This window comes from Apus apus, chromosome 3 (assembly GCF_020740795.1).
Source record: "Apus apus isolate bApuApu2 chromosome 3, bApuApu2.pri.cur, whole genome shotgun sequence".
Lineage (NCBI taxonomy): Eukaryota > Metazoa > Chordata > Aves > Apodiformes > Apodidae > Apus > Apus apus.
The window spans coordinates 116,949,171-116,972,774 of NC_067284.1; the positions used below are offsets into that span (position 1 = coordinate 116,949,171).

At 46.0% G+C, this 23,604-nt stretch overlaps 1 protein-coding gene across 1 annotated transcript; it reads right to left on the reverse strand.

Annotated features, from left to right (window-relative positions):
* Positions 1–3,645: 3,645 nt before the first annotated feature.
* Positions 3,646–23,604, reverse strand: TRIB2 (tribbles pseudokinase 2). Its single transcript, XM_051616317.1, has 4 exons — positions 23,525–23,604; positions 22,145–22,516; positions 17,874–18,166; positions 3,646–4,885 (listed from the first exon to the last, which is right to left on the reverse strand). The coding sequence occupies exons 2-4, from the start codon at positions 22,412–22,414 to the stop codon at positions 4,417–4,419; spliced, it is 1,032 nt and encodes a 343-aa protein (XP_051472277.1). The 5' UTR covers positions 22,415–22,516; positions 23,525–23,604; the 3' UTR covers positions 3,646–4,416.

Sequence of the window (23,604 nt, forward strand, 5' to 3'; positions counted from 1 at the left end):
CATCGGGAAAAGCAAAAGTCAGTGCCAGAACTGGGCTGATTTAAGTTGTTTGGGTTCTTTTTAAGAAATTTTCCTCAGTCATTTTTCACGTTCCAGGAGAATTTTACCACATTACAGCTCATTTATACCCTGCTTTACTTACACTTTGATTTCAATTTGTCTCATCGTGTTACCAATTTTCAACATTTGCTCCTACTGAAAGAACAGGGAAGTTACAAGAGAGTTAAGTTGCTAGCTGTGCTGTCACTTATTAAATTAGTAAGTTTTTCATAGAAACCTTAGACAAAACTTTGAGAATAAAGAACTGATCATTACTAATTCTTTTGGTATTCATTATGCTATTAGTCACAGAGCTCACTCATACATTTCCAAATTTCAACATAATCATTTCAGGATGAGGAGCATTTTTTTTTTCCCCTTCCCAATAATTTTTTCTTGGCATCACATTTCATACCCTTCCTCTCTGAATGCCAAGAAAGCACAGTTTGAGGTTTTAGGGACTTGAGTGGGGCTTTGTTCTTTTTATTATTATTATTTATTTTCAGAAACACAGGTTTACCAAGATTATTTCATCTCTAAGAGAATGCATTTTTAATTGACCTGTTTATCCCTGTAACATGTGCACACCTCAGCAAGGCTAAGGGATCAAGTTATATGACATCATGGTGCCAAAGGAATAATTGTTACTTATTTGTGCAGTCCTGAAGCCTGCAATTACACACAGTGCTGCCTGAGCAAAATAAATGTCTTGGTAAAGGCCAAAATAAAATTAAAAAAAAAAAAATTAACTTATTTTAAATTGGGAGGGGTAGAGGAGACAGAGAGGCTTCTGCTCCCAAAGTCTGCTATAGAGTCCCATTCTCTGAAACTCAATTTTTTTTTGTAAACATGGCTTTTCACTCTGTGGAGTGGAGAGATGATCCCTTTCCTCAGGACCAGGAGGCAGCTGAGCCCATCCAGCAGACTCTGCTCAGCCAAGTCCTGCATCCCACTGCAGTTCCTACCCAAATCAGGGGGCGAGAAGCACCAAGAAAGCTGCTGAGGCATTTCTGCAGCAAGCAGAATCACACCTGTGCTCCACCAACAGTGCCCATGGAGCAGTAATAAAAAAAGAGCCAGAAATCAGCTGTTTGAATCAGAGATCCTCCTCCTCTCGGGTTTCACTGTAGAGTACAAGGCACCCCTTGAGCATTTTATAAAGCTGACTTCAGCTGCCAAAGGATACCTCCACAGCAACACCAAGAAAGCTTTTGCCTGGAATAAAACATTCACTGCAAAATGAGCAATCATTAGTCAGCTGCATTTTTCATATCATTACTGGCAGTGAAAAAGCAAGTGTGCAGGTTGCTGTAAAAGAAGGTCTAAGTACTTCCACCCAAACAGAAGCCATCCACAGCAGTTTCAGTGGGGGAGAGGGAAATCCTCAGTGCTCCCCTCACTCCCTTTCTCCCCATGACTGATTACAATCTGTTTTTTTCTATACAGCACATTTATTGTGGGAGTTTGATTTGAAAGAGTTTCAAGTCATTTAAACTTTGGCTGCAGGCATACAGATCATTCAGAAACTGATCTCCAAGTGTTTTCTACACAGTAATAGCATTCCTGGCTGGTGCTATAAGCAACCGTTTTTAATTCTCAACCTACCAGCTGAAATATTCAACCTATGCCAGGAGTTACCATGGATGAAATCACGTAGTACAGAGTTAGCCAGCCTGACAGCAAGCCCTGTGCTAGCAGTTTGGGTGCAATACTCCTTGTTTTGAAATGGATGGGGTGTTCAGGGAGGCAGGTTGCTTCTTTTGGGGTGGTCACTGGCTCCCTACAGCTTTTTCAACCCACAGAACTGCTGAAAACAGACTGCATCCTGCTTCAGATCAAGGTCCCCCTTCAAATTGTCTTTTCTTAGTGGACCAGGATTCATCACGTTCACAAAGCACCTTATTACTTCACGTGCACCTAATGTGATCTCATTACATGCACCTGTTAATTATTACACAAGACGGAAGACACAAGCAGAATTAGGCCTTAAATAAAAGACAGTAAATCAGAAGGTGCTATTCCAAATCCATCCTTTTTGGAGTTGAGGGGCAAGGTGGACATTTCTGTAGGACTTTGCAAAGCGTGAGTGCCAGCTTGCTCCACTTTGGTGTCTCTCTTCATCAGCCAAAGAGCTTCCCATCACCAAAAGACATAGTTCTTCCTGCATCTCAACACCCTCCTTGAAAAAGGTAAATGGGCTTTGAAAAGTGGTAGGGACAAGCCGAAAGAACAGAAACACCCCAAAAGCCAGCTTCCTTCACAGCAAACAGGAGAATTTTTGCCACAAAGGCTTACAGTGGGGCCTTGGAAATACAAGTGCTCAGCTCTCTCAGCTCACAGGACTGGCAAGAGCTCGTTAGCAGCACAAAAAATACCAGCTAAATGATCCTAATGGAGCCAAGTCCAGCAGCCCCTCAGACATCCAGCAAGAACACAGCTCACCACTGAAGTTTAGTTAAATATGCACAATTTTATTTATTGAAGAGATTAGGACAAAAACATTAAACCAAATACATGACAAAGCACCAGAGGCAGTAAAACCCCACCATGCACATCACCAATCTTTCCTCCTATAAGGTACTTATAAAATTAACAAAAAAAAAAAGTCCTTCTTGACACAGCACCATCTTCAGAGTGTAAAAACATTACTCCTTTATATTCCTAGTTACCAAAATAGAACCAAGGCAGGTCAGCTGCAGCTAGCTTTGTCTCTTGATAAAGAACTGTGAAACATCCTCTTGAAAGTGGGACCATAACTTTCCTGCAGGGCAGGCAGAGCATCCATACGTCAAATGCCAAGTAGCTGTACGCACATGCCACATACTATAATTAAGCACAAATTCAAGTAACATTTACATACTACAGAGTCCACATGTACCTACCCAAAAAACATGACCACTTCACAAAACGTATACAGGCAGTAATATCAGAACAACTGAGGTACTGGAAACACAAATATTTATGCCAAGAGATTTCAATATCATACAGCAATATAAAAGCAGTAATAAAAACATTTGCCAGTCTAAATCAAATAAAGCTATCTAGGGAGAAAAAAAAAAATAAGCTAAATAAAAAGTTATTTAGGGACAGAAATACCTGAACAGAAAAGAAGTGTGTTAACTACAGCATGTAACATGTCATCCCAAGTCAACCCGTAATTGAAGTACTGGCTTAATACATCACTACTGTGACATTTTCTTCAATAAATAGAATAAGTCTTGACAATACAAAAGGTGCATATTACTGTGTATGTTTCAAGAGGAATATCTGTAATATAAATGTTCAGCTTATTAATACCCTCTTATTTCTTAGTCTGGACATAAACAAAAACCAAACCCAAATAATTCTTTACCCAAGTCAAGAGGAATCCAAAGGAAAAAAACAAACAAACAAACAAAACAACAACCCCACAATACTCTTCTTCACTAATAAAGAGCCCTCTATTTACACGTGGGCCAGTCAGTTACAGAAGAGATGGGTTCTCAGATAGCGACAGGACTCAGGGCTTTCTGCCCTCTCTAGTCACACACGTGCAGCATGGCAGATATGGAAGCCAGTATCTCATACCTTTTAAAAAAAAATAATCATGTAGTTTTCTTCTTCCCCCCCCCCCCCATTATAGCAGTAATGCATCTGGAAGTTCGAGTTGTAATAGCTTCCTGCAACAAACCATTTGACACAAAACAGAACAGCTTGTTAAATGACAGTTACTTCCCCTTAAGGGAACAAAGCATTAAAATGTCATTTCCTGACAAGAATATTAAGTAGTTTATTTAGAAGAAATGAGTTGAAAATAGCTATCAAGAGACATGAACCGAAATTTTGGTTTTAGCACCCACTTTTCATGTCCGTCTTTGTGCACCTAATTTTTTTTTTCTTAAATTAATCCCACTGATTATTAGACATCCGATTAAAAAAAGAGAGTTAGCCAATTGTACTTTCCCTGAATAATGGCTGAAGTTAAATCTCTAACAGTGCGATGCCAAGATGTGAGCTGAGGCAAAAAAGTTTCTATCTCTTGTGAGTTACCACTATTTTTAATGGAACAGAAACAGGAGTGATACAGCTGCACCAGAACTGGCATGTGCAGTCTCCTTGGCTCCAAAAAGGTGAGAAGCTACAATTGCTCCATGCTGCCTTTTTTCTCCTCCCAATCAATCTAACCTGATAGCAAGCTCCCACCGCCCCCCCCAGTCTGTCCCCATGCTACATTTGTTGGATTAGCTCCTTGTGGAGGTTCCTTCTCAACCAGAGGACCTCTGAGTGTCTTTTGCTACCAAGCTAGGCTGATGCAGGGTGTGATTTAACACGGTCAGGAAGGGCTCCTTCATGTGTCCATCTCCAGGTTGTGTACCTTCTGAACACCAGTCTTTGTGCTCAGTTAAAGAATGGGTCCAAGTCTTCTTCCATGTTGACATCAGGCACCAGCTGATCTGATACTTCCTTAGCACCATATCCTGAATTCGATACATTAAAATCTGTAGAAAACCACGGATGGTCCAGAATTTCCTGGGAAGTCAGCCTTTCCGATGGCTCCCGACGCAGTATGCTACGGATCAGGCATTTTGCCTTGGGGGAGAGAGTTTCTGGAATGTTAAACTGCCCACGACGGATCTTGCTGAAGAGGGAACTAGGCTCAATGTCATGGAAAGGATAGCGTCCAACCAGCATGGTGTAAAGCATCACACCTAGACTCCACACGTCCGCTGCTTTGCCAGAGTAGCTGCCATTTGTGTTCAAGATCTCTGGACTCACATAGGCTGGGCATCCATGCTTATCAGAAAGAGAGTCATCGTTTCCTCTTAAAATATAAGCATCTTCTAAGCTTTCCAGTTTCACTCTAGTCCTGTGGGCAAAAAAAACCCAAAACAATCAAGGTTAAGTAAACTTCCAAATATAAACTCTGGGCTGATACAGTTACATGCTGGTAACAGTTGTACTCTACAGAATTCAACAACTGCAGAAATGCTTGGGTTTAAAACCCCACTCACAGCACTTGTTACAGATCACTGACACTGTCCCTTCTTTACTGCTTAGAAGTGTTAGGGACAGACATGCAATACTGGCCACACACACAGCTACAAGGTTTCAAACACACTTATGTCCAGTAAACTTGTTAGTGAAGTCTTAAAAAGATAAAAAGTAATTGCCATATTCATTCTTCTGGTGAACTTTATGTAGACATGATTTCCAACCAGAGGCAGAAACCTCAAAATCATTTCTGCTGTCTGCATTCTAACCTGCCTGTGTAGAACCCAAGCCCAAACAGAAGTCTAGCCCTGAATAGACAAGGTTGTTTTGACACCTTCACACTGGTGAGCAGTTACTTGCACCTGTAATTCCACAAGGTTCAACAGGAATAAAATCATCACTCTGACCCTCAATGATCCCTCTGACCAACCAACATTTTTCTCTACCCAAGCACTAGGGAAGAGCAAGTTTAACAGATTTAGAGTCTTCCTCAACAGACCTTCGGGCCAAGGGAGATCAGGTGAGCTGGATGCCAAGATTAACAGAAAGCACATCTACCCAGCCAGACCAGAGGAGCTCCTCACGTTGGAACAACAGGAGGGTCTAGCAAAGGGCTTGCAGAGAGATGACAGGGATGTCTTCCCTAGATTGCAAACTCCTCCTGCCTGCAGAGCACTGTGAACTCGTCATCGTGCTGCAGTAATTATCTCTGCAAGCCAGAGATAATTTTCCTCCCTTACGGATCTCACACAGGAGCAGAAAAAATTATGCAAAACTTGCTTGTCACAGCACTAGGCGAACATAACCTTTCTTTCCTTTAAATTCTCATTGCTAGCATCTGTAGCTATATTTAAAAGTCTGCCCCTGTCACGGGCATCCCAAAGGATCACCAGTTACCCTTCAGACAATCTGCCAGCAGTGGTCAGCTTTGAGGGCAAGATCAGTGCAATGCAACAGGACTTGTCCAGCACATCTGGGTGGAAGAGTGGCCCAGCAGTAGTGCAGGCTTTCCTTTCAACAACTCAGCATCGTAACTCAACTTTGGGCATTATTGTCCCTCAGCTTTCCCAGGCTGCAGGATCACTCTTAGCCGGGCGTCACGGCCGTGTTCCCTCACCACAGACACTCACAAGAAGGGAATGAACTTCATCCCAGAAAGCAGAACTCTCCTCTCTCAACTGAAGCACATCATTTAACAGGCATTAAAAGAGACAAGGAGAGCCCTGTTTCCTAAAAGTGTACTGAAGACTACATTGCTCAGGCTGCAGTTGCAGAAGACAGCTGGGCCAGCTTTGGCTTAGCCTTGGGTTCCAGGGCAGCTCAGCACAATCTTCTTTGAACCAACAGAAGCGCATTTTACTCCTTGGAGTACTCCACAGGCAACTGTGCCATAAACTCTCATCATGACACTTGGACCTTTTCAACAGCTAGAAACATTTACTAGCAGAGGTGAAAGCCCCTTTGGCAACACGCCTCGAATCAGGAAGTCATAAATGCAGAAGTCAGAATACCTGGCTCCCAAGCACAGTGTGTCAAGGCAGCTCCTTCTCTCCTCAAACAGGCCAGTGTTTTCTCCTCCCGTGTGGACACTGATGGGGTTTGTGCAACACACCTGCTTCCTGATTAATTACCCATTGCCAGCCTAACGGCACAGGCACGTCTGGCCACGGACAACCCCCTCATGAGCACTCAAACAATACTTCACAGCAGCAGTACCTCACACAGGAAGCTGGCTGCAAGGAGGAAAGTAACTACAATTCTCAAGACCACAGCAATTTCCCTCCATACGCAGCTCACAGGGTCCAAAAACCAGAGACTGACTAGAGAAGAGTCCTTTCACGATGCTCAGCTTCAACATGCTCCTGCACCTGCAGAGCACAGGAAGAGCAGAGAGGAGAAACGCGCAGAGGAAAAAAAAAAACAACAACACAACATACCAAGGAGGGCAGAGAACAGAGAGGAGGAAATGAAAGGGAAGACAGGGACATGAGCTGAGGTTCCATTTGCATTACCCACCTCAGTTTTTCCACAGAAAAGTACGCGTAGCAGTAAAACGGTGAGGCCAGCTACTCCAACATGCATTAAGTCACGGAGCTGCCAGACAGGAAAGCATCGGCTCACTCCTGCTAACTAACAGAAGCAGAACACACACACAGGGAGCAGGGCAGAGCGTGCTATTTATAAACAACTTACAGGAGGGAATTCACCCACACACACGCTCTCCTGCCATCCCAGTGTCAACAGCACAGGGCAACGCTGCTTGCTCTGCCCTCCTGTTTTACGTTTCTGTGAGTTGCCAAAGAATTTAGAGAAAGCAGCTTTTATATTCTAGAATATTACTGGAATTCCCTATCTATTTCCTACAACAGACGTGGTACAAAACAGGAAAGAACAGACTGCAAGAGGTATCAAAAACCCCTCAACTTTTACTCCAGCAGAAGCAATCATTTCTTGTTAGTAAAAAAACAGAAGTAGCACACAAAAAGCTGATCCCTGCCTGGCTGTTCTCGCAAGGTGCTGCAGCCTGCAGCCCTCTGCGCATGCTACAGCAGGTTTTGTTTGAGCAAGCAAACGGAACAACAGCTGGCCCTTATCTGCCTGCTCCTCCAGAAGCTGTGGCCAAATGAAGCAAGCACTCAAACCAGGTTTTTCACCCTGCTGAGCTGACAGGCTTTGAGGAAACAAAAGGTTCCGAGTTAAACAAAACCACAACCTTTCGCCTTCCTCCCAAACCCTCAACCAGTGACACCTTGGTGAGTAAAGGAACAAGGGAAGAAATGGCTGCCTTGGCAGGAAGCAGAGCTCCAGCCCAGGTGGGCACTGTGCAGGTACGCCTGGACCTTCAACCATGCAGGAGCTGCAACTCTCCAGCATGCTGCCCGGTACAGGCCCTCAGTGTGACTTTCCCCCCCTCCCAAGAGACCACTCCGGTGTTCCCATTTCCATATGTCAGGCCGAGCATCTTTGCAGCAGGGGGACACAGCAGGTTTTCCATCCCCACCTGCTGGAGCCCCTCTCATGGAGCCAGGGCTGGGGAGACCATCTCCAGACCTCAGCCTTGCAGAGAGAACACAACCTGCCATCCATCCTGCTGCAACTGGGTAACGCACAGGTGCAAACAGCAAGGCTCTCTCCCCCTTTTTGCAGGCATTTCACGTTTTTTTCAGGCAATCAGAAAGGAGCAGTCTGGCACAGGAGCTGCTATTTCCCACTGCACAGCACCCCATCTCTGAGAGAAATAGCTTCCAGCCCTGGCTAGCCTTCCCTTCCTCCGCATTTCAAGCACTACCTAAAAGAGCTCTTTTTTCTGCAAGCCAAAGAGCTTTTGTTTTGGTTCGGGTTTTTTTTTTGGTTGGGGGGGAAATTGGTGGAGTAGAACAGGAAAGAGGGGAGTTTAAATACACAAAAATGCAGAGATAACTCTGGATGAGAAGCAATCTCTCTCCCCCTACACACTCCCCTCTCTCTCAAAGGAAGAGCCGAAATCGAATACCCAGGAAAAAAGAAGAAAAGCCAACAGCAACAAACAGACCCTGAAAATTCCGAGTAGTTTCTGAGAACACAGAACTTCCACAGCAAAAGGTGGGGAGTGCATCCAATCGCGGAGTAACTGGACAACCCCAGATTTGACACTTGGCAGGCAAGGGACAGACTTAAAACCAAATACTGAGATGTGAAATCACAGTCAAGCTTTGAAGCACCTCCCTGCACAGAGCAGAAAAAGGACAGTATTTTTCTCTTCTTAATCAAGTCACATTTCCAAAAAACTCTCATTCTCTCCATAATTAACTCGCAGCAGCCAACTGAAGGACCCCCACGGGAGAAAAAAAGAAAAAAAAAAAAATTTCCGAAAGCATCAGCATTTGGGTCTGACCATTCAATTGCTTGCAACAAAATTAATCCCTAAAGTTCAAACGTAAGCTACTGCCAAAGCCGGATGAGAATCACTTTGTAGACATACTGTAGGGCAACAAAGACTTTTGTCCAGGCTTACGTAATTACAGTACATAATTTCAAGTTTTAATGCAGACCCTGAATAAGCACTTGAAAAAAGAGCATTATGCATCTATCAGATCATTGATAAAACACTGCATTAGTCTAATGCATTAAAAAAAAAAAAAAAGAAGCAAGCCTACAAGCCTGAATCATGGCTATTTAAAAAGGGGAAGCTATTCTGCCTATGAATGCTTTCCCATTACTGGTGAATGAAACCACAGAAGTGCAATCAGAGGGCAGCAGCAGCACTCAGACGGGAAATGCGTCTTTGTCCCCATAGAAACCGTCAGGGAAACCCATGAAAAACAATACCACTCTGAATTTCTTATCAATATGCCATTCATTACTTGACTGCATTCAGACTTTGCTCTTCAGTAATGTAACAAAACCTAATCAATTAAACCTCTTCCAGAAGATTCTTCAATGCAACCTCCTGAGTTAGCACCCTTCTCTGGCACACAGCTTTGTTGCACATCCTACACTTTCATTCAGAGTGATTCCCATTATTCCTCCCTGCAGAGCTTAGGGGCTGCTGGCAGCCTACTATCCTGCCTTCTGACACCCAAGCCGGGGCCATAAGAACCCGGCATTCACACTTGCTCTCCAAAAAACAAACACAATTTCCATACCAAAGTCAGTGGAATTATTCAGAGGGCTCTAAGGTCAAAAGGCAGGAGGAAAAAAAAAATAAAAATATGGAACATTTAAAGCAGAAATACTGACTGAAAGTCGTGAGTGTTTCAGAGGAAAGTATCTCCACTGCAATGAATCAACAGACAGTAGTAAAGGGCTCCATGCCTGAATCAATGACAGCAGTTGCTTCTAGTCTGCCCCTGAAGCCATCTGCATGGGAACACCTGAAGCACAGCTGAGCCTCTGTTACCATTTTGGGAGCACTGACTGCAGAGCAGAACCACAGTTTTAGCCCAGCATCATCCCCCAGATGACAGCCAGATCGGCTGCTTTGGGAGAGGACAGAAGGGGCCATCCTGCTTCAGGCACTCCAGGTACAAAATGCCATTGCTGTTCAGGCTGGCTCGAAATTAGATGATCAACATTTACTGAGTCTATACAGCCGCCTCGTTTCTCCAGAGACAAACAATCGCCATGGCCATCCAAACAGCAGTTTTGTTAATATGACTGCAGGTAAATATAAAATGGCAACTTCTATAGGGAAAAAGTGCCCCACAGTATTCCCCCTAAACTAGCCAACACATGAAAAATGAAGGCACCCAAGCAATGCTCTCTCATATTTCAACATTACTCTGACTGAGGCCAGGAAAGCCTTTCCCTAGGTAGAGGCACTCAAGCCATCAACTGCCCGGTAGATCAGGGATTGCTCCTCTGTGGCCAATAATTCACAGGTCATTTAATCAAGGTCAGTAGCTAGCACCCCATCATAAGGATGGAACGAGCATGAATGCAATCGTGTCATTAGAGCCACAAGGAAGGGAGGGGAGGGGGGAATAAAAGGGAAGCTCGACACTGGGAACAGTTCTCTTTTGCTAACTGATTCTGTTAACAAAGGGCATCTCCCCCAGATAGCGCAGGGCCAGGCTGCTGCCAGAGACAGCCCACGGAACCCCGCGCAGCTGATCTGCAGCTGGGTGCAATGGCTCATCCTGAACTCAGAACTACCCGGTCTCCTCCAGGGGCGGTGAGGCACTCGGGATCAGAGGGGAAACGTTCTGCCATCAATGTGAATCCTGCTCCTTCCGCCGTTCAGTTCCCTCCCCGCGCGGAACAGCGCGCGGCCCGGGAGCTCACCGCACAACACCCACCACAACTGCAGGGGGGGGGGAAAAACACAAATACACCCCAAAACTGTCTCTTGCATAATGAAGCAGGCTCAAGGACGTGTTTCGAAAGACAACCGGGACTTGCAGGCAGAAGAGGTTTACAGGATGAACCTTGTTCCTAAGGGAAGATTCCCTGGCTGGTACTTCCGCAGGAGGAGGAAGCCTCTGAAGATTACACGTCCCCCATCCTTCCTCCAGAGGGATGCTACCAGCACACTCAGCCCGGCCCCACACCCCCTTGCTGACCTGCAGGACCCCACAGCTGAGGGTTTTTACCTTGTTTGAAGCTGTTGTGGTCTCCTTCCAGACTTCCACTTAAAACAAAAGGCTCTGAGACCACCGCCTCGCACACCTCAAGGAAGGGCTGGGGTCCCACAGACCTCAGCTTCACAACACGATTAAGAGCACTGATTGAACAGCCTCTCCCATACACCATATACTTAAGTTTCTTCCTTATCGCCTAGGGAGGCAACAAATTCCCCAAAAAGTAGGTAGGCAGGCAGCAATGTGAGGGGCTCAGTCACAATACTTCGAGGAGTCTATTACTTGATAAGGATCTGGCTCTAGGCAGCTACTTCACCTCACTTTATCTTCTTAGATCACATTGAAGGTTGGAGTTCTAAACGGCTCTGCTGTCAACTGCTTTTTCCCCCAGCTTTTCTAGGTCTTCTCCTATGATGCATGGTGAAGTCCCACAGGGAAAGGACCAACATTTTGTTAGCACAGCTGCATACTGTAAGAAGCCCTACACATTCTGAGCCAGCAGTGGGTGCTCAGCATCTCTAAAATAAAGCAGGCCCCTTATTTCACAACCCCCCTGAAAACATTTTGCTTACGCATCTGTAAAACCTGTCTCCAAGCAATAAGCATCTTCTAAGAAGCAGGTGTTTAAGACTAAATATGCCCCAGCTTGGCTCCTGTTTACAACCTCTGCCTCTCCTCTCCCTCCCAAGCCTGAAGTCACCTCACAGTGTGATAAGAAGGACAATAAGAAAAAAAGGCAGCAGCAGAATTTCACCATGACAATCCAGTGCAGCTGCTGCCAGCTGGGCTCCCTGCTTCCCCTCCTCACCCCAGCACAGATGCCACAGATATCCTCAGGCTCCACTTAAAAGTGAACATGGAATATTTTGCTCTGAGTCTATGGATGGAGGTTTTCAAGTCTTCAAAACAACCACCTGTTGAACTCCTAATATGCAAGATGTCTCAAGGGACATCGACTTGCAGGGACTGCAGAGCACCTCTCCTTGGAGAGATCAATCCCATGGCAGGCACCTGATCACAGGCACTCAGTGCCAACCACACCTGGCAACAAAGCCCACACGAACCAGAGCGTTCAGCCAGAGGCACCTCTGGGCATGTCCCACAGCATGGCTGGGGAGATGGGGCAGATGTAGGGACAACCTGCAGCAGTGCTTTCCAGCCTCAAGGCAGGCCCCCCCGAGCAGGGCTCCCGTCCTGCTCCGAACACAGCACAGGGCTGCACCCCCCACACCACCCATCAGCAGAGCTAGAGCGTGAGAAGGAAGACAGAAAGAAAAGCAAAGAAGATACGTTTCCAACTATGAGACAAATACCTAAAGACAGCACAGTCCGAGGGCAAAACGTGATGTAAACTCCAGAGTTTGGTGCAGAGCAAAGGCTCTCACCACTCATGGTCTTGCAGAAGAGCCCTGAGCTGACTCAAGGTCCACTGGAGCTCCAGTCCCCAGCCTGGGGCCAGCCAGCAGCCAACTTTTCCCTGGCTTTTGCTTTCATTTATGACCTTAGGCACACCAATTAAAACTATCTATGCCCTGGGGAGGAGATTTAAGCACTTCACAGGGCTGGCATGCTGTTCCACATCTCCAGGCAGCCTCCTGCAGCCCACTGGGAAGGGCACCACACACCCAACAAAGCCCAAGTGCATTTCTCCCAGAGAAAAGTCAGTAAACCAAGCACAGGGATGCAAAAGGCAGCACAAACCCTTCTGCAGAAAACAGTTGTGCAACTGCCCCATCCCTCATCTGAAGTTTGACAGCAGAGATTTGCTGCCTGTGAAGAAATTCACCTTCCTCCTCATCTTCTAGGAAGATTCAAAATAACAACTTCTGGGTCGAAATCTGACCTATGATTCTCCACTACTGAAGGAGTTAAGCTCTTTGGTTCTGTGCTCCATTAGGGGCAATGTGAAGTGCTTAAAGGAAAACCCAGATGAAGATAGGTATTATTTCTAAATCTTCTCCTATTTAAAGAGCACTCTTGTTGTGTTTAATTTTCTTCCACTTTAGGACTCTCTCTAGGAAAAGCCTTAACTTACCTGTTCTCTCCTGAACCCTAAGCAAAGCAGGAAGCTCTAGCACCACATGGGGAAAGGATCTGACTGCATGAGAATCTGACAAATGCTGGGGAGGAAACTTACTACTAACTATAGGAAAGTGAAAGGTCTACTTGGAAAAAGGTTATATATGCACATCCACTCAAAGCTGAGAAATTCTAGGGGTAAAAAAGAAAAAAACAAACAAACCAAACCATAAGAGCATCAAATACATATGTGATGCTAACAGAGGCTTTCTAAATCAGTGTATTGTGCTGGCTGCATTCCCCTGGCACAGAGAACAGTGTCAAATTCTATTTATTTTTATTGAAGCCTACCTGCCTACCATAGCTCATATTTACTCAAAGAGTACAGGAAAATTACAATATCTAAAGACCAAAATTATTTTAATTTTCCCTTCAACAAGTATGATGAATGCACGAGGCCTTTAAGCTTCAAATATTACGACAGCTAATATTGTAATATAATTAAAGGCTTAAAAATGCACTGAAGAAATTAATAATTCCCTGACAGCAGAAATGTTCTGGTGTTAAGAAAAATCACTGGAAAAACCAACACTTGATTTAATTCCGAGACCTTTGAGGTGGCTCTTACTCAAAAGTATCTGCTGTATATATCAGACTGAGGAACTGCTTTCTTAGCTACATAGAGTTTAGGGCTGTTTTAAGCACAATCTCCAAAGCTTTGCCCATTCTGCACCATCCTTGTGAGACACCAGTTAGGAGGAGGGCACATGCCTCTGCCCAAGGGCCTACTACCAGGACAGGCTGTACAACTGAAAAAAACGTGACATGAACATAGCAAAAAAAAAAAAAAAAAAAAATCAAAAGCAAGAGCCCCAGAACATCAACATTGACCTGGCTTAGTAAGCAGGACAAGAAAAAAAAATGACCAATATGCATGGAAGCAGAAAACGTACAAAACCACATGTCTTAACTCATCTCCACTGCTTTGGATTCAAGTTTTATTCAGAAGTTTAAGGACCTAATTTTGTTAATATTCCAGAATTTAACAGGTACTTTAGAAAGCCTGGTGTGACCCAGCATGGCAAGTCAGTGTTCCTTTCCATATTTTCAGTGCTCTGAAAGTTACTGCCCCCATTTAATGGATGTGCTGCTGCTTCCTAACCCAGCCTCACAAAACACTTCCATTAGAAGTTCTGCTTCATCAAGATCAGCTGCAGTTTTAAGGGGCTTAACTCTGAAATTTCAATACTAGAAGACCACAGACACACACACACACAGAGCCCAAAAAACACAAGCCCCCAACCTCCTTTTAAACAAAACAAACCAAACCAGAAACAAAGCCATGTAAGACCTAAGGAGCTTGACAACAGCACACATCATTTTCATGGAATGCAATTTACCGTATCTTCAAAATTCCTGCAGCTCGGGATTAAAATAAGCTAAAGTACCTTGAAATACAGATTGGTTTTGCTTGTTTCCACACAGTGGAATCTTGCATTTCATTTTATGATGATCTATTTACATACTTGCAGCAGTAAGAAGCAACACACCATCACAGAGAACACAATGAGGAAGACTAGGACCCCTACAAGATGTCCAGCACTACCAGCCTCCAACAGTATTTTTCCCACCTCCTTACTTCCCCATCATTACAGGCATCCCAAGGCACTGCAATTTGCAAGATCCAAAATAACCTGCACTCTTAGCAGTGACATCAGGAGTAACAAAGAACAGTCATGATGCTGCTAAGGCAGAAACCTGAATCATTCAAATCCCACCTGTAATTTAGATAATGGGAATGAGGTGGAAAGAGCTTCAATGCACCCGTGCTGAAGTCCAGGAGCTCAAATGTCATCTCAAACTACCAGGATATCATTAAGATCAATGGAAGAACTAAGCTTTAATTGATTTTCTTTTCTAAATGAATGGAACTACATCCACCTATCCTTCACATTCTCTCTGGCTCCTCCAGTCTGGCAGCTCTCAGCTAAAAGCAGACAAGTAGCTCACTAAATAAATAAATAAATAAAAGCAGCAAGTTTTCCATTCATGTGTTGCCTTCATGCTGGATTTCCCATCTTCCACCAAAATACAAGCTGCAACAGTCTTCAGTAAGAGACTGCTTCAAAGCAGTAGGTACTATAGGTGAACTGCAGAAAAACAGACTTGAAGAAATAGTTAGGAAAAGGACTGCTGAAGAACAGGGGACACTCAGCAGCAGGGTCCAGGCACACTCCCCAAACCATCATTTTCACCTCTTTTCTTCCTCCTTGGGTTCATCAGAGGTACCAAAGATGCTCGGCAGGCAGCACCCACCTCCCAGGCTCTGCCACCCACAGCCGCTCAGCCGGCTGGCACCCTCACCAGCAGCCCCAGGGAAACCTGGGCTTGGGGTGCAAGCAAGACACCAACACCTCCGTGAACCCAGAAGGGTCAGGAAGATTTTTCAGCCTATATATAGCAGCAGAGTGAAAGTGGTGACTGATTACAGTCTGATGAGCAGAGCTAAGAAAAAAGACAGCCGCTGCTGGGGACTATTCAATCTCTGTTTATTTAGCAGAGAAAGGATTACAATACCTCCCTACTCACGAATCAACATTACATCCAGAAGAAAACCACACTGTGCTTTATCTTAAAAATAACCAGCAAGTTGTATTTGACCTTTAAAGGGAATTATTGTGTAATTAAAAGACACTGCTCAACACGAATAAGCGTGTGATTTTGCAGACTACAGTTACATTAAAAACATTCATAAAACCCAACACTACTATTACACTACGCACCACTCATCTTGGGTGGCTAAAGGCTGTTGGCCCTGTGCCTCGTGCTGCATCCAGTTCCTAGGAAGCAGCAGGGTGTGAGTTCCAAAATATTCAGCCCAGGTCTGCTCCCACTGCAGCTCAGCCCAGGCTGCCTTCACTTTGGGCAGAAAGCAGGGGTGAGCCCGAGGGCTCCCCCGAGTCCTGGTCTTTGTACAAGACCACACAAGTTCACATATATCCCCAGGAACAAACAAAAACAAAACAAAATCAATTTTAACATTAGGAGGTTATCAGACTCAACAGAAAACAATCCCTCCCCTCAAGGACTCTGTACAAGCCTCCTCCTTATCTGCATCAAAGGTGCTAGAATGGTGTTTAATTATTAAACTCCACGTTGTGAAAGTGCAGTTTGCATCTGTCTGCTCTGCATTTCTCTCTGAATGGACATCAAGCTAGTTTCACTTTAGCCTTTTTTTTCTTTTTTTTTTTTTTATTTGAAGAGGAGGAATGAGTAATCATATGTATTCAGGCTGTGGTAGGGAAAAAAAAAAAAAAAAAAGGACTAACTACTTGCTTTGAAGAGAATTGCCTGAACTGAATTAAGAAGTGAAAATATGTCTTATTTTTCAATTTGTTGAGATTAAAATGAGAAATTTATTTTGCAAAACTCAGCATGTAGTAAAATATAAGCAGAGAGTATTTAAACAGGAGAGATGGCTGTCCTTTTTGTTTTAAGGCCAGGAAATTCTCTTTCCTGACTGAATTGTGTATTAGGTTATTTTGTAATTCTCAGACCACAGACTTACTGAGCCTGCAGAAAACTTATGTGCCTCAGCTGTTGCTTATAACTTCCCCAAGCAGCCCCAAATGGAATTGATATGCACTGGTTATTTTTAACAAAGCTCTCCAGAACAACCATTTCACTCTGCAACAGTTTGAATAAGCTTTCAGACAATTTACAGGATTTAACTAAAAGGGAAAAACATCCCCTCATCCTCTACCAAGACATGACAAAGCACAAAGGCAGGCTTTGCACCCATTTAGTTTCGTATTTTTCCTAATGGTCATGTTCCAATTTAATCCCTCTGTGAAAGCCTGACATGACTGTGGCAGTTGTTCACTATTCTGGTGCTTCATGTGGAAGTTGCAAGTGAATGTAGGATGTAGCATCATGGTAACTGACAGCTAGAAGGAAAAGGGTATGATGTCTGCAAAGGTACAGGACTGCAGATACAGCTCAGCAGCAGAAACAGCACTTCAACAACATAGCCAGAGCATTCAACTTTATTTTTCTCGTCTTCCCATAGTCTTTCCCCAAATCATTTACTACCCAATTACTGAGAGGAGTGTGAAAAGGGAAGAGACATAGAGAAAAAAACCACAAAAATAATTTAGTTCCCCAGTTACCACAACAGCTCCGATACTAAAACCAGGCACCCACACAGCACAGCAGTTCTAGTCTCAGTATGACCAGTGACCACACAGTTCTCTCAAATGCAGTCTCCAGACACTTCCCAGCTCAGGAAGCAAGAAGCTATTCTGAAAAAAATTCCTTCAAAGCACTGGTGGCCCTTCCCTGGAACCTATGTCAGCATTAACCACTCGGCTGATCTTCCTCTTCACTCCCCCTCACTGGAATGAGCCACTTTAGTCCCCAGCCCTTTTCGACATCCTGGATCTTTTGCTCCCTCCCTCTTCTAACACTAACAACATTAATAACAGTGGAGCTCTTGGAGTCACCTGTGCAGAGCTTCCCTCCAGATGCCCTGCTGTTAGGGATGAGGGTGTGCAGAGGCCAGGCACAGGTGCAGCCAGCACTCCACACTTCCTCTACTCCAAAGCCTAAGCAAGAAGGTAAAATGCCACATCCACCCCACCATCAAGCTGCAGGAGGAGAACAGAGTGCAGCCCCTTCTGTGCACCACAGACGGATGGCAGAGTGACAGTGATGGGCACGGCGTCCTGCAGCTTGGAGGGTCTGACCTCAGGGCACCTCCCCCCGTAAAGTAAGGGAGACTCTTACCTTTCCTCATCCTTGAAAATAAACTTCCGCAGCTTGAGATCCCGCAGTACCAGTCCACCATCATGGCAGTGTGCAACAGCTGAAGCTATTTGATAGAAGAGTTTGGCTGCCTCCTCTTCCTTGAGCTTCTTGCAGGTACGAACAAACGAATGCATGTCCCCATAGCTCCTTTCAAAGAACACATAGGCTTTTGTCTCCCCAAGAATTATTTCAGTAATTTGGTTGATATTTTTATGTGCAGGCAGACAAAAACATGGTGCTAGTAACTCCTGGTAGCAGCCAATATCAAACACCTGCAGGAACAATGACAGTAAAAGCAGGGTTAGCAAGACAAAGGACAGTGAAGTTACACCTAACAGAGCTCTCTCTAAGTACAATTTAGGCTGGTGCTGAAGCTGCACCCATATAAACAGGATGTCACAACCTCAGGAACTGAGGACAAGACAAAACAGACCATACAACCCCCCACAGAACACACACACAACCTTGACAGGAATGGCGTGTGGCAGGAATAGTTTCATTAATTAATAGCTGATCAAATTTAGAACGTATCTGAATTAATCTGTGAAGATCAGCAACGCACAAGGGCAGCACTCAGGAGGAAACATGCTTTTCTTTTGTTTTCCATCCAAATAAACTCAGAAAGAATACAGCCAGTAGCTTTGTGCTGAGATAAGCTGCCATATTAAATCCACCCTGACACACATGCCTCTTTCTCTTGATTTTATTAACCCACTAGAGCTGTAAGGACGTTCAGGTTTAAAGCAACATCCATCGCTATTCGTATTTACTTCCTGCCTTTCTTTCATCTCTGACAAACAGCAAAGTCACTTTCACTTTCAGAGCCTCAGCTTTACAATGGCTGTTTATAAGATCAGAAGGACAAGCGGGGAAACAGTCCTGCCTGCTGGAGTGCAGACAAACATCCTTCAAAAGGCAATGCCAAAACCACGCTGAACTCCCTGCATTTCAATCAAGTGCTCCACTAGAAGCAAAGTGTCCCTTCAACCAGTAAGTATGTTAGCACTGATCTTATGAATGAGCTGTAAGAATTAAAAGGCTGCAGGGAAACCCAAATATAAAAAGTTACTATAATCTAGTGATGACGAATGAATCGGTATTTGAGTCAATTGAGAAATGCCCACATTACAAGAAGAAGAAAGACTTCATTGAGAATAACAGAAGCCAATGGGCTAAAAGAGAACATAAGCAAAGCATTGATAGGAGTGATTTTTATTTTTAATTATAACTGTTCCAGTTCTGCAAACCAAGGAACTGGCATTTCCACCAGCATAAAAATCCTATTAATACGTAACTTACTCTTGCGTGTTTTGTTACTTTGGTGAAGTAATTTAAGGTAGTCACATGCCATTCTAACGGAACATAAATAAAGAGCTGGTACAGGTCTCTAACTCACTGGTTTAAACTGCAGTTGTTTCTCTTCTTTTTTTTTTGTCTGTGTTGCACTATGTGTATCCCAACAGCCAGTGTCTGTATCCTCTCCAAGAAGCACATCTCCCTGCTCTCTCTGAAGCTCTAGAAAGCTTTCCAACCTGAGAGGGACACGGCTCAACAAGAATTTTACCTGAGGCTTCCAAACTCCCCTCATTTTAACGCTTCAGAGCACAATCCTAACAAACCCCTTCTGCAAAAAAAAACAACAAAGAACCCAAACCCCAAGAAACTAGAACACCCCCTCCTCACAGACCTGTGCTGCTACACCCCAGCCCAGGCAAGAACAACCTTCAAGGCAGACAGCCCAACAGACCCAGCACGTTTGACACGGGTCGGATCAGCAGGGAGGCATCCTGGTGCACCAGGGCAGCAGAACCCGGCTGGGAAGGGGGTGTTGCTACAATCCCTAGTGTCTAATTCATTCCAGAGGAGAATTCATTGACATTTGGATCTCAGAACTCGTTAACCACTACATGGCAAGTGAGCGGCTCTTCTACAAAGCGCCTGCTGTAAAATAAAAGCAGGAATATTCACGGAGCTCAAACCCTCATATGAAAAAAAAAAAGTCTTTCTAGAATTCTCTTCTAACCAGATTATCCCGATATAAATTAGTTACATTTTGTGGTTCTCAGACTGTTAAATAAGTAGGTCTGGATATGTAACAATACTGCGTTTGAAAGGGGGGAAGATGGGAAGCACAATCATACTGCTACAGCCTAGAATACCTTTCATAAAGGGCTTCTTTGTAACCCAGCTTTTAAGATCCCTGGCCTCAATTCAGCAAATGTCCAATAAGCTGCAGTCTGATTTAGTCCTTGCGGAGAACTGGAAGTGAGAAGTTACCATTGTTTGGATGCCACAGAGCCTTGAAGCAAATAACGGCATCTGCACAGTCAGTGGGTGCAGCCAAATGAATCTTGAGAATCATCAGTATGTGTCTGGTATCCAAACCAATGTTTCTGCAAGCAATCTCTACGAGCATCTTCAATAAGATACCAGATAGCAGGTCCCTTTGCTGGAAGGCTGCTTGAAAACCAGTAGTGATGATACTGCTGGCATTTTAAAGGCTGCGTTAAATTAAGACGAGTTCAGCACTGACAACTGCACCTTCACAAACTAGCCATTCAGGCTAAGGTCCTATTTTTAAGGGCACAAATCGAAGCCGTGCTCTGCACATATGGAAAAACTGGTACTATTTAAATGTCAGGAGCAGCTCAAAACCACGCAGCTTAACGGGAAAGGAAAAGAAACAAGAGCCCCTCCTTGAGAGCTGCAGTTATGCTGTTCATACTGTTATTAAAACAGTGTCTTAATCCTGCAAACCAAACAGGAAACAAAGAGCATAGCCCCCGCTTTACTAACTGCTATGCAAGTTCACCTATAATTTCATGCAGAGCAGCAGCTTTGTGGGATCCGTTTATTTCATGAAAGGATGCCAATGTCCTAGAGTGCAGCACTGTACTACTGCACCGAGCAGGGCTTTCATTCTAGAAATTCTCATGTTCTGTTTCAGTTTAGTAACAAAGCATTCAGTTCAGCATGCAGTATTAGCCCTCTGCAAAGTCACAGGCCCGTTTCTCCCCTAAATAAACACACAAAGTCCTAGGTCGCCTTAACATCAGGATTTATAACTCCATCAGTGAGGATATTTAAATTGTCCTCCAAACTGCAATCTTTACCAATAGCAAACAGGAGCAATTATTTTCTCTTCCCTGCCTCCAGCCTAGTGCACAACTTCTTATGAATCAAGTGTGAGAAAGTATGAAGCAGTCAGCAATACTATCGTTAATCCCTGGAATACAAACAAGCTATGAGATGCCTACTTTCCCCTTTCGCGATTAGTTTCACACCAGAAATTTGCCCACGACAGCCAAACGGCAACCACTCCGTATTTTGGGAACAATACCAACCCTGCAGCCGGCATTGCAAGGTTGCAATTTGCTCCAACGGCTCCAGAGACCGGTGCTGGGCACTGCCTGACTTCGCTGGGCAGAAGTCTGGGGTCAGTACAGACAATGAGAACCGCAATTCGGGAACAAAGGAAGGCATTCCCTCATCCCGTTAAAGGAGACAAACCTCCCGGCTCAGACGTGGACGCATGTGGGTTTCTCTTCCCCACAGCTCACCTCGTGAGCAGCAGGGGCAAGCCGGGAGGAGGCAGGGAAAAGCAGGCAGGCTGCAAGGAGTGGGAAAGCTATTTTGTCTGCTCGCCGAAAAGCCGTAGGTGTGCAGGTTTTATTCTTGCTCAGTTGTGCAATGGGGGAGGATGCTGTTTGCAAACAAGCTCCACGGCGAGGGAAGCTCAGGCTGATCAATTAATTCAACGTGGATTGTTTGAAAACAGCACTTTTTAAGACAAAGCTGATAGCGATCACCACCCCCCCCACCCCTCCTCTCCATCCTCTTGTGAACCCCAACTCACAGAGCCGGGGACAGGAAAAACCGAGGAAGCCGGCAGGTCCCAGCACCTTAAAATTAGCTGGGGATTCCCTACTCCATTTTGAAAAGTGAGAGTGGGGAAGATGAGGCTTTCTCCTGATCTGAACTCACGTTAAGACCTACTTAAAAGGACGGCTCTTTCCAGAACAACATCCCCCGGGGAAAGCGGCAGAACTGGCTCCGGGCCACCGCTATAACGTGGCCATTGTCTGGAGAGAGGGAAAAGTTACAGGATGCGCCTTTAATCCCGTCTGCCAGCCTTTTGTTTCTCAACTGCTGCCGAGCCGAGCCGAGCCGTGCTCGGCCCTCCTGCCGGGCACGGGGAAGCCGGGGCAGCGGGCGGCCCCGGGGGGAAGGAGGAGGAGAGAGACGATTACCTTGCAAACCAGCTCCTCGCCGCTGTGCAGATGTACGGCTCGGAAAACGTGGTCTCCCTCGAGAGGCTCCAACAATAAGTATTTCCCGATGCAAGAAACGCAATGCGACAAGTTGGGGGTCTCCGGCGGGCTGGGCGAGCCTAGATTCGGGCTGAAACTCTGGCTTGGCTCGATGGACCGTATGGACGAGAGCTCCTCGAAATCCTGGGTTTTGTTCCGCGGTCTCCCATATCGTGCTATCGTGATAGGGGTTGACCTTTGTATGTTCATGAGTATGGAGGAGCCCAGCCGAGACGCTGCCAGCGGGAGCCCTGGGTCCGGTCCGGCTGCCTTTGTGTGGCGGCGGCGGGCGCGCAGCCTCAGCGCCGCGTCCTGCGCACAGGGAGACAGCGCTCAGCCCCACGCCCTTTGTTCCCCGGGGGGGGCGCGGAGCGGCGCGGAGCGGAGCGCGGACAGACCGGCGAGGGCAGCACCTCGCGGGGAAGGGGATGGAGGGGCAGGGCAAGGAGATGCGGAGCGGCGCGGAACGGGCCTCGGCGGCCGCGGCTCCCGCGCGGCGCGGGGTGGGAAACAAAAGGTTAGGTAACGCGCTGCGCGCAGCGGGGACCGTCCTTTCTCCCTCCCTCGCCGCGGCGAGGCAGAGCCGCGCTGCCGCGGAGCGGCTGTAGATGGCGTGTGAGCCTCGCCGCTGCGCGCCGAGAATGCCCCGCGACGGGAAGAGAGGGGGGGAAGAGCGAGGCAGCATTTAACTTGGAGCAGGCGGCGGGCCGGCACCGAGATAGAAATTAATTAAAAAAAAAAAAGGGAGAGAGAAAGAGAGAGAGCGCGCGAGCGGCGGGAGGTCGGGCAGAGCCGCCCCGCTGGGGTTAGGGGGGGAAGAGCAGCGCGCAGCGCTCCGCGCCGGCGGAAAGAACCGCGCTGTGCGGGTCGCGGCCGCCTCGGCAGAACAAAAAGTGCGGCGGCGGGAGGGGGGAGAGGAACGCGGGCCCCCCCGCAGCGCGGCTGCTGCCGGGGGGACGGGGCCGGCCTCGGCGGCGTGAGGGTAGGTGAGGGACAAAGAGGAGAGGAAACGAGAAAAAAAAAAACAGACGCCAAACAGCAGGGCGAGGAGGGGGCTGACTGCTCGCTGCAGGGGCAACCCGCGGTTGGGGAATAAAAACTGGAAGGGTTAAAAAAAAAATAAATAAAAGAGAAAAAAAAACAAACCTGCAGGGAGCAGATTTTGAGGGGGTTTTCTGGGTCGTTTTTTTTGTTGTTGTTTTTTTTTTTTTTTCTCCTGGGGACGAGGACAAGGCGGGACACACAGACACACACGCACCCGGAGGGACGGCCCCCCTCAGCAAGGCATCGCCTTCCCCAGCAGCGCCAGCAGCTACTTACGTGGCGGGGACGCGGGTAGCTCCGTGCCTCGCTGCCGCACGCCCGCACGGTGCCCAGCGCGCAGCCCGACTGCCCCGCTG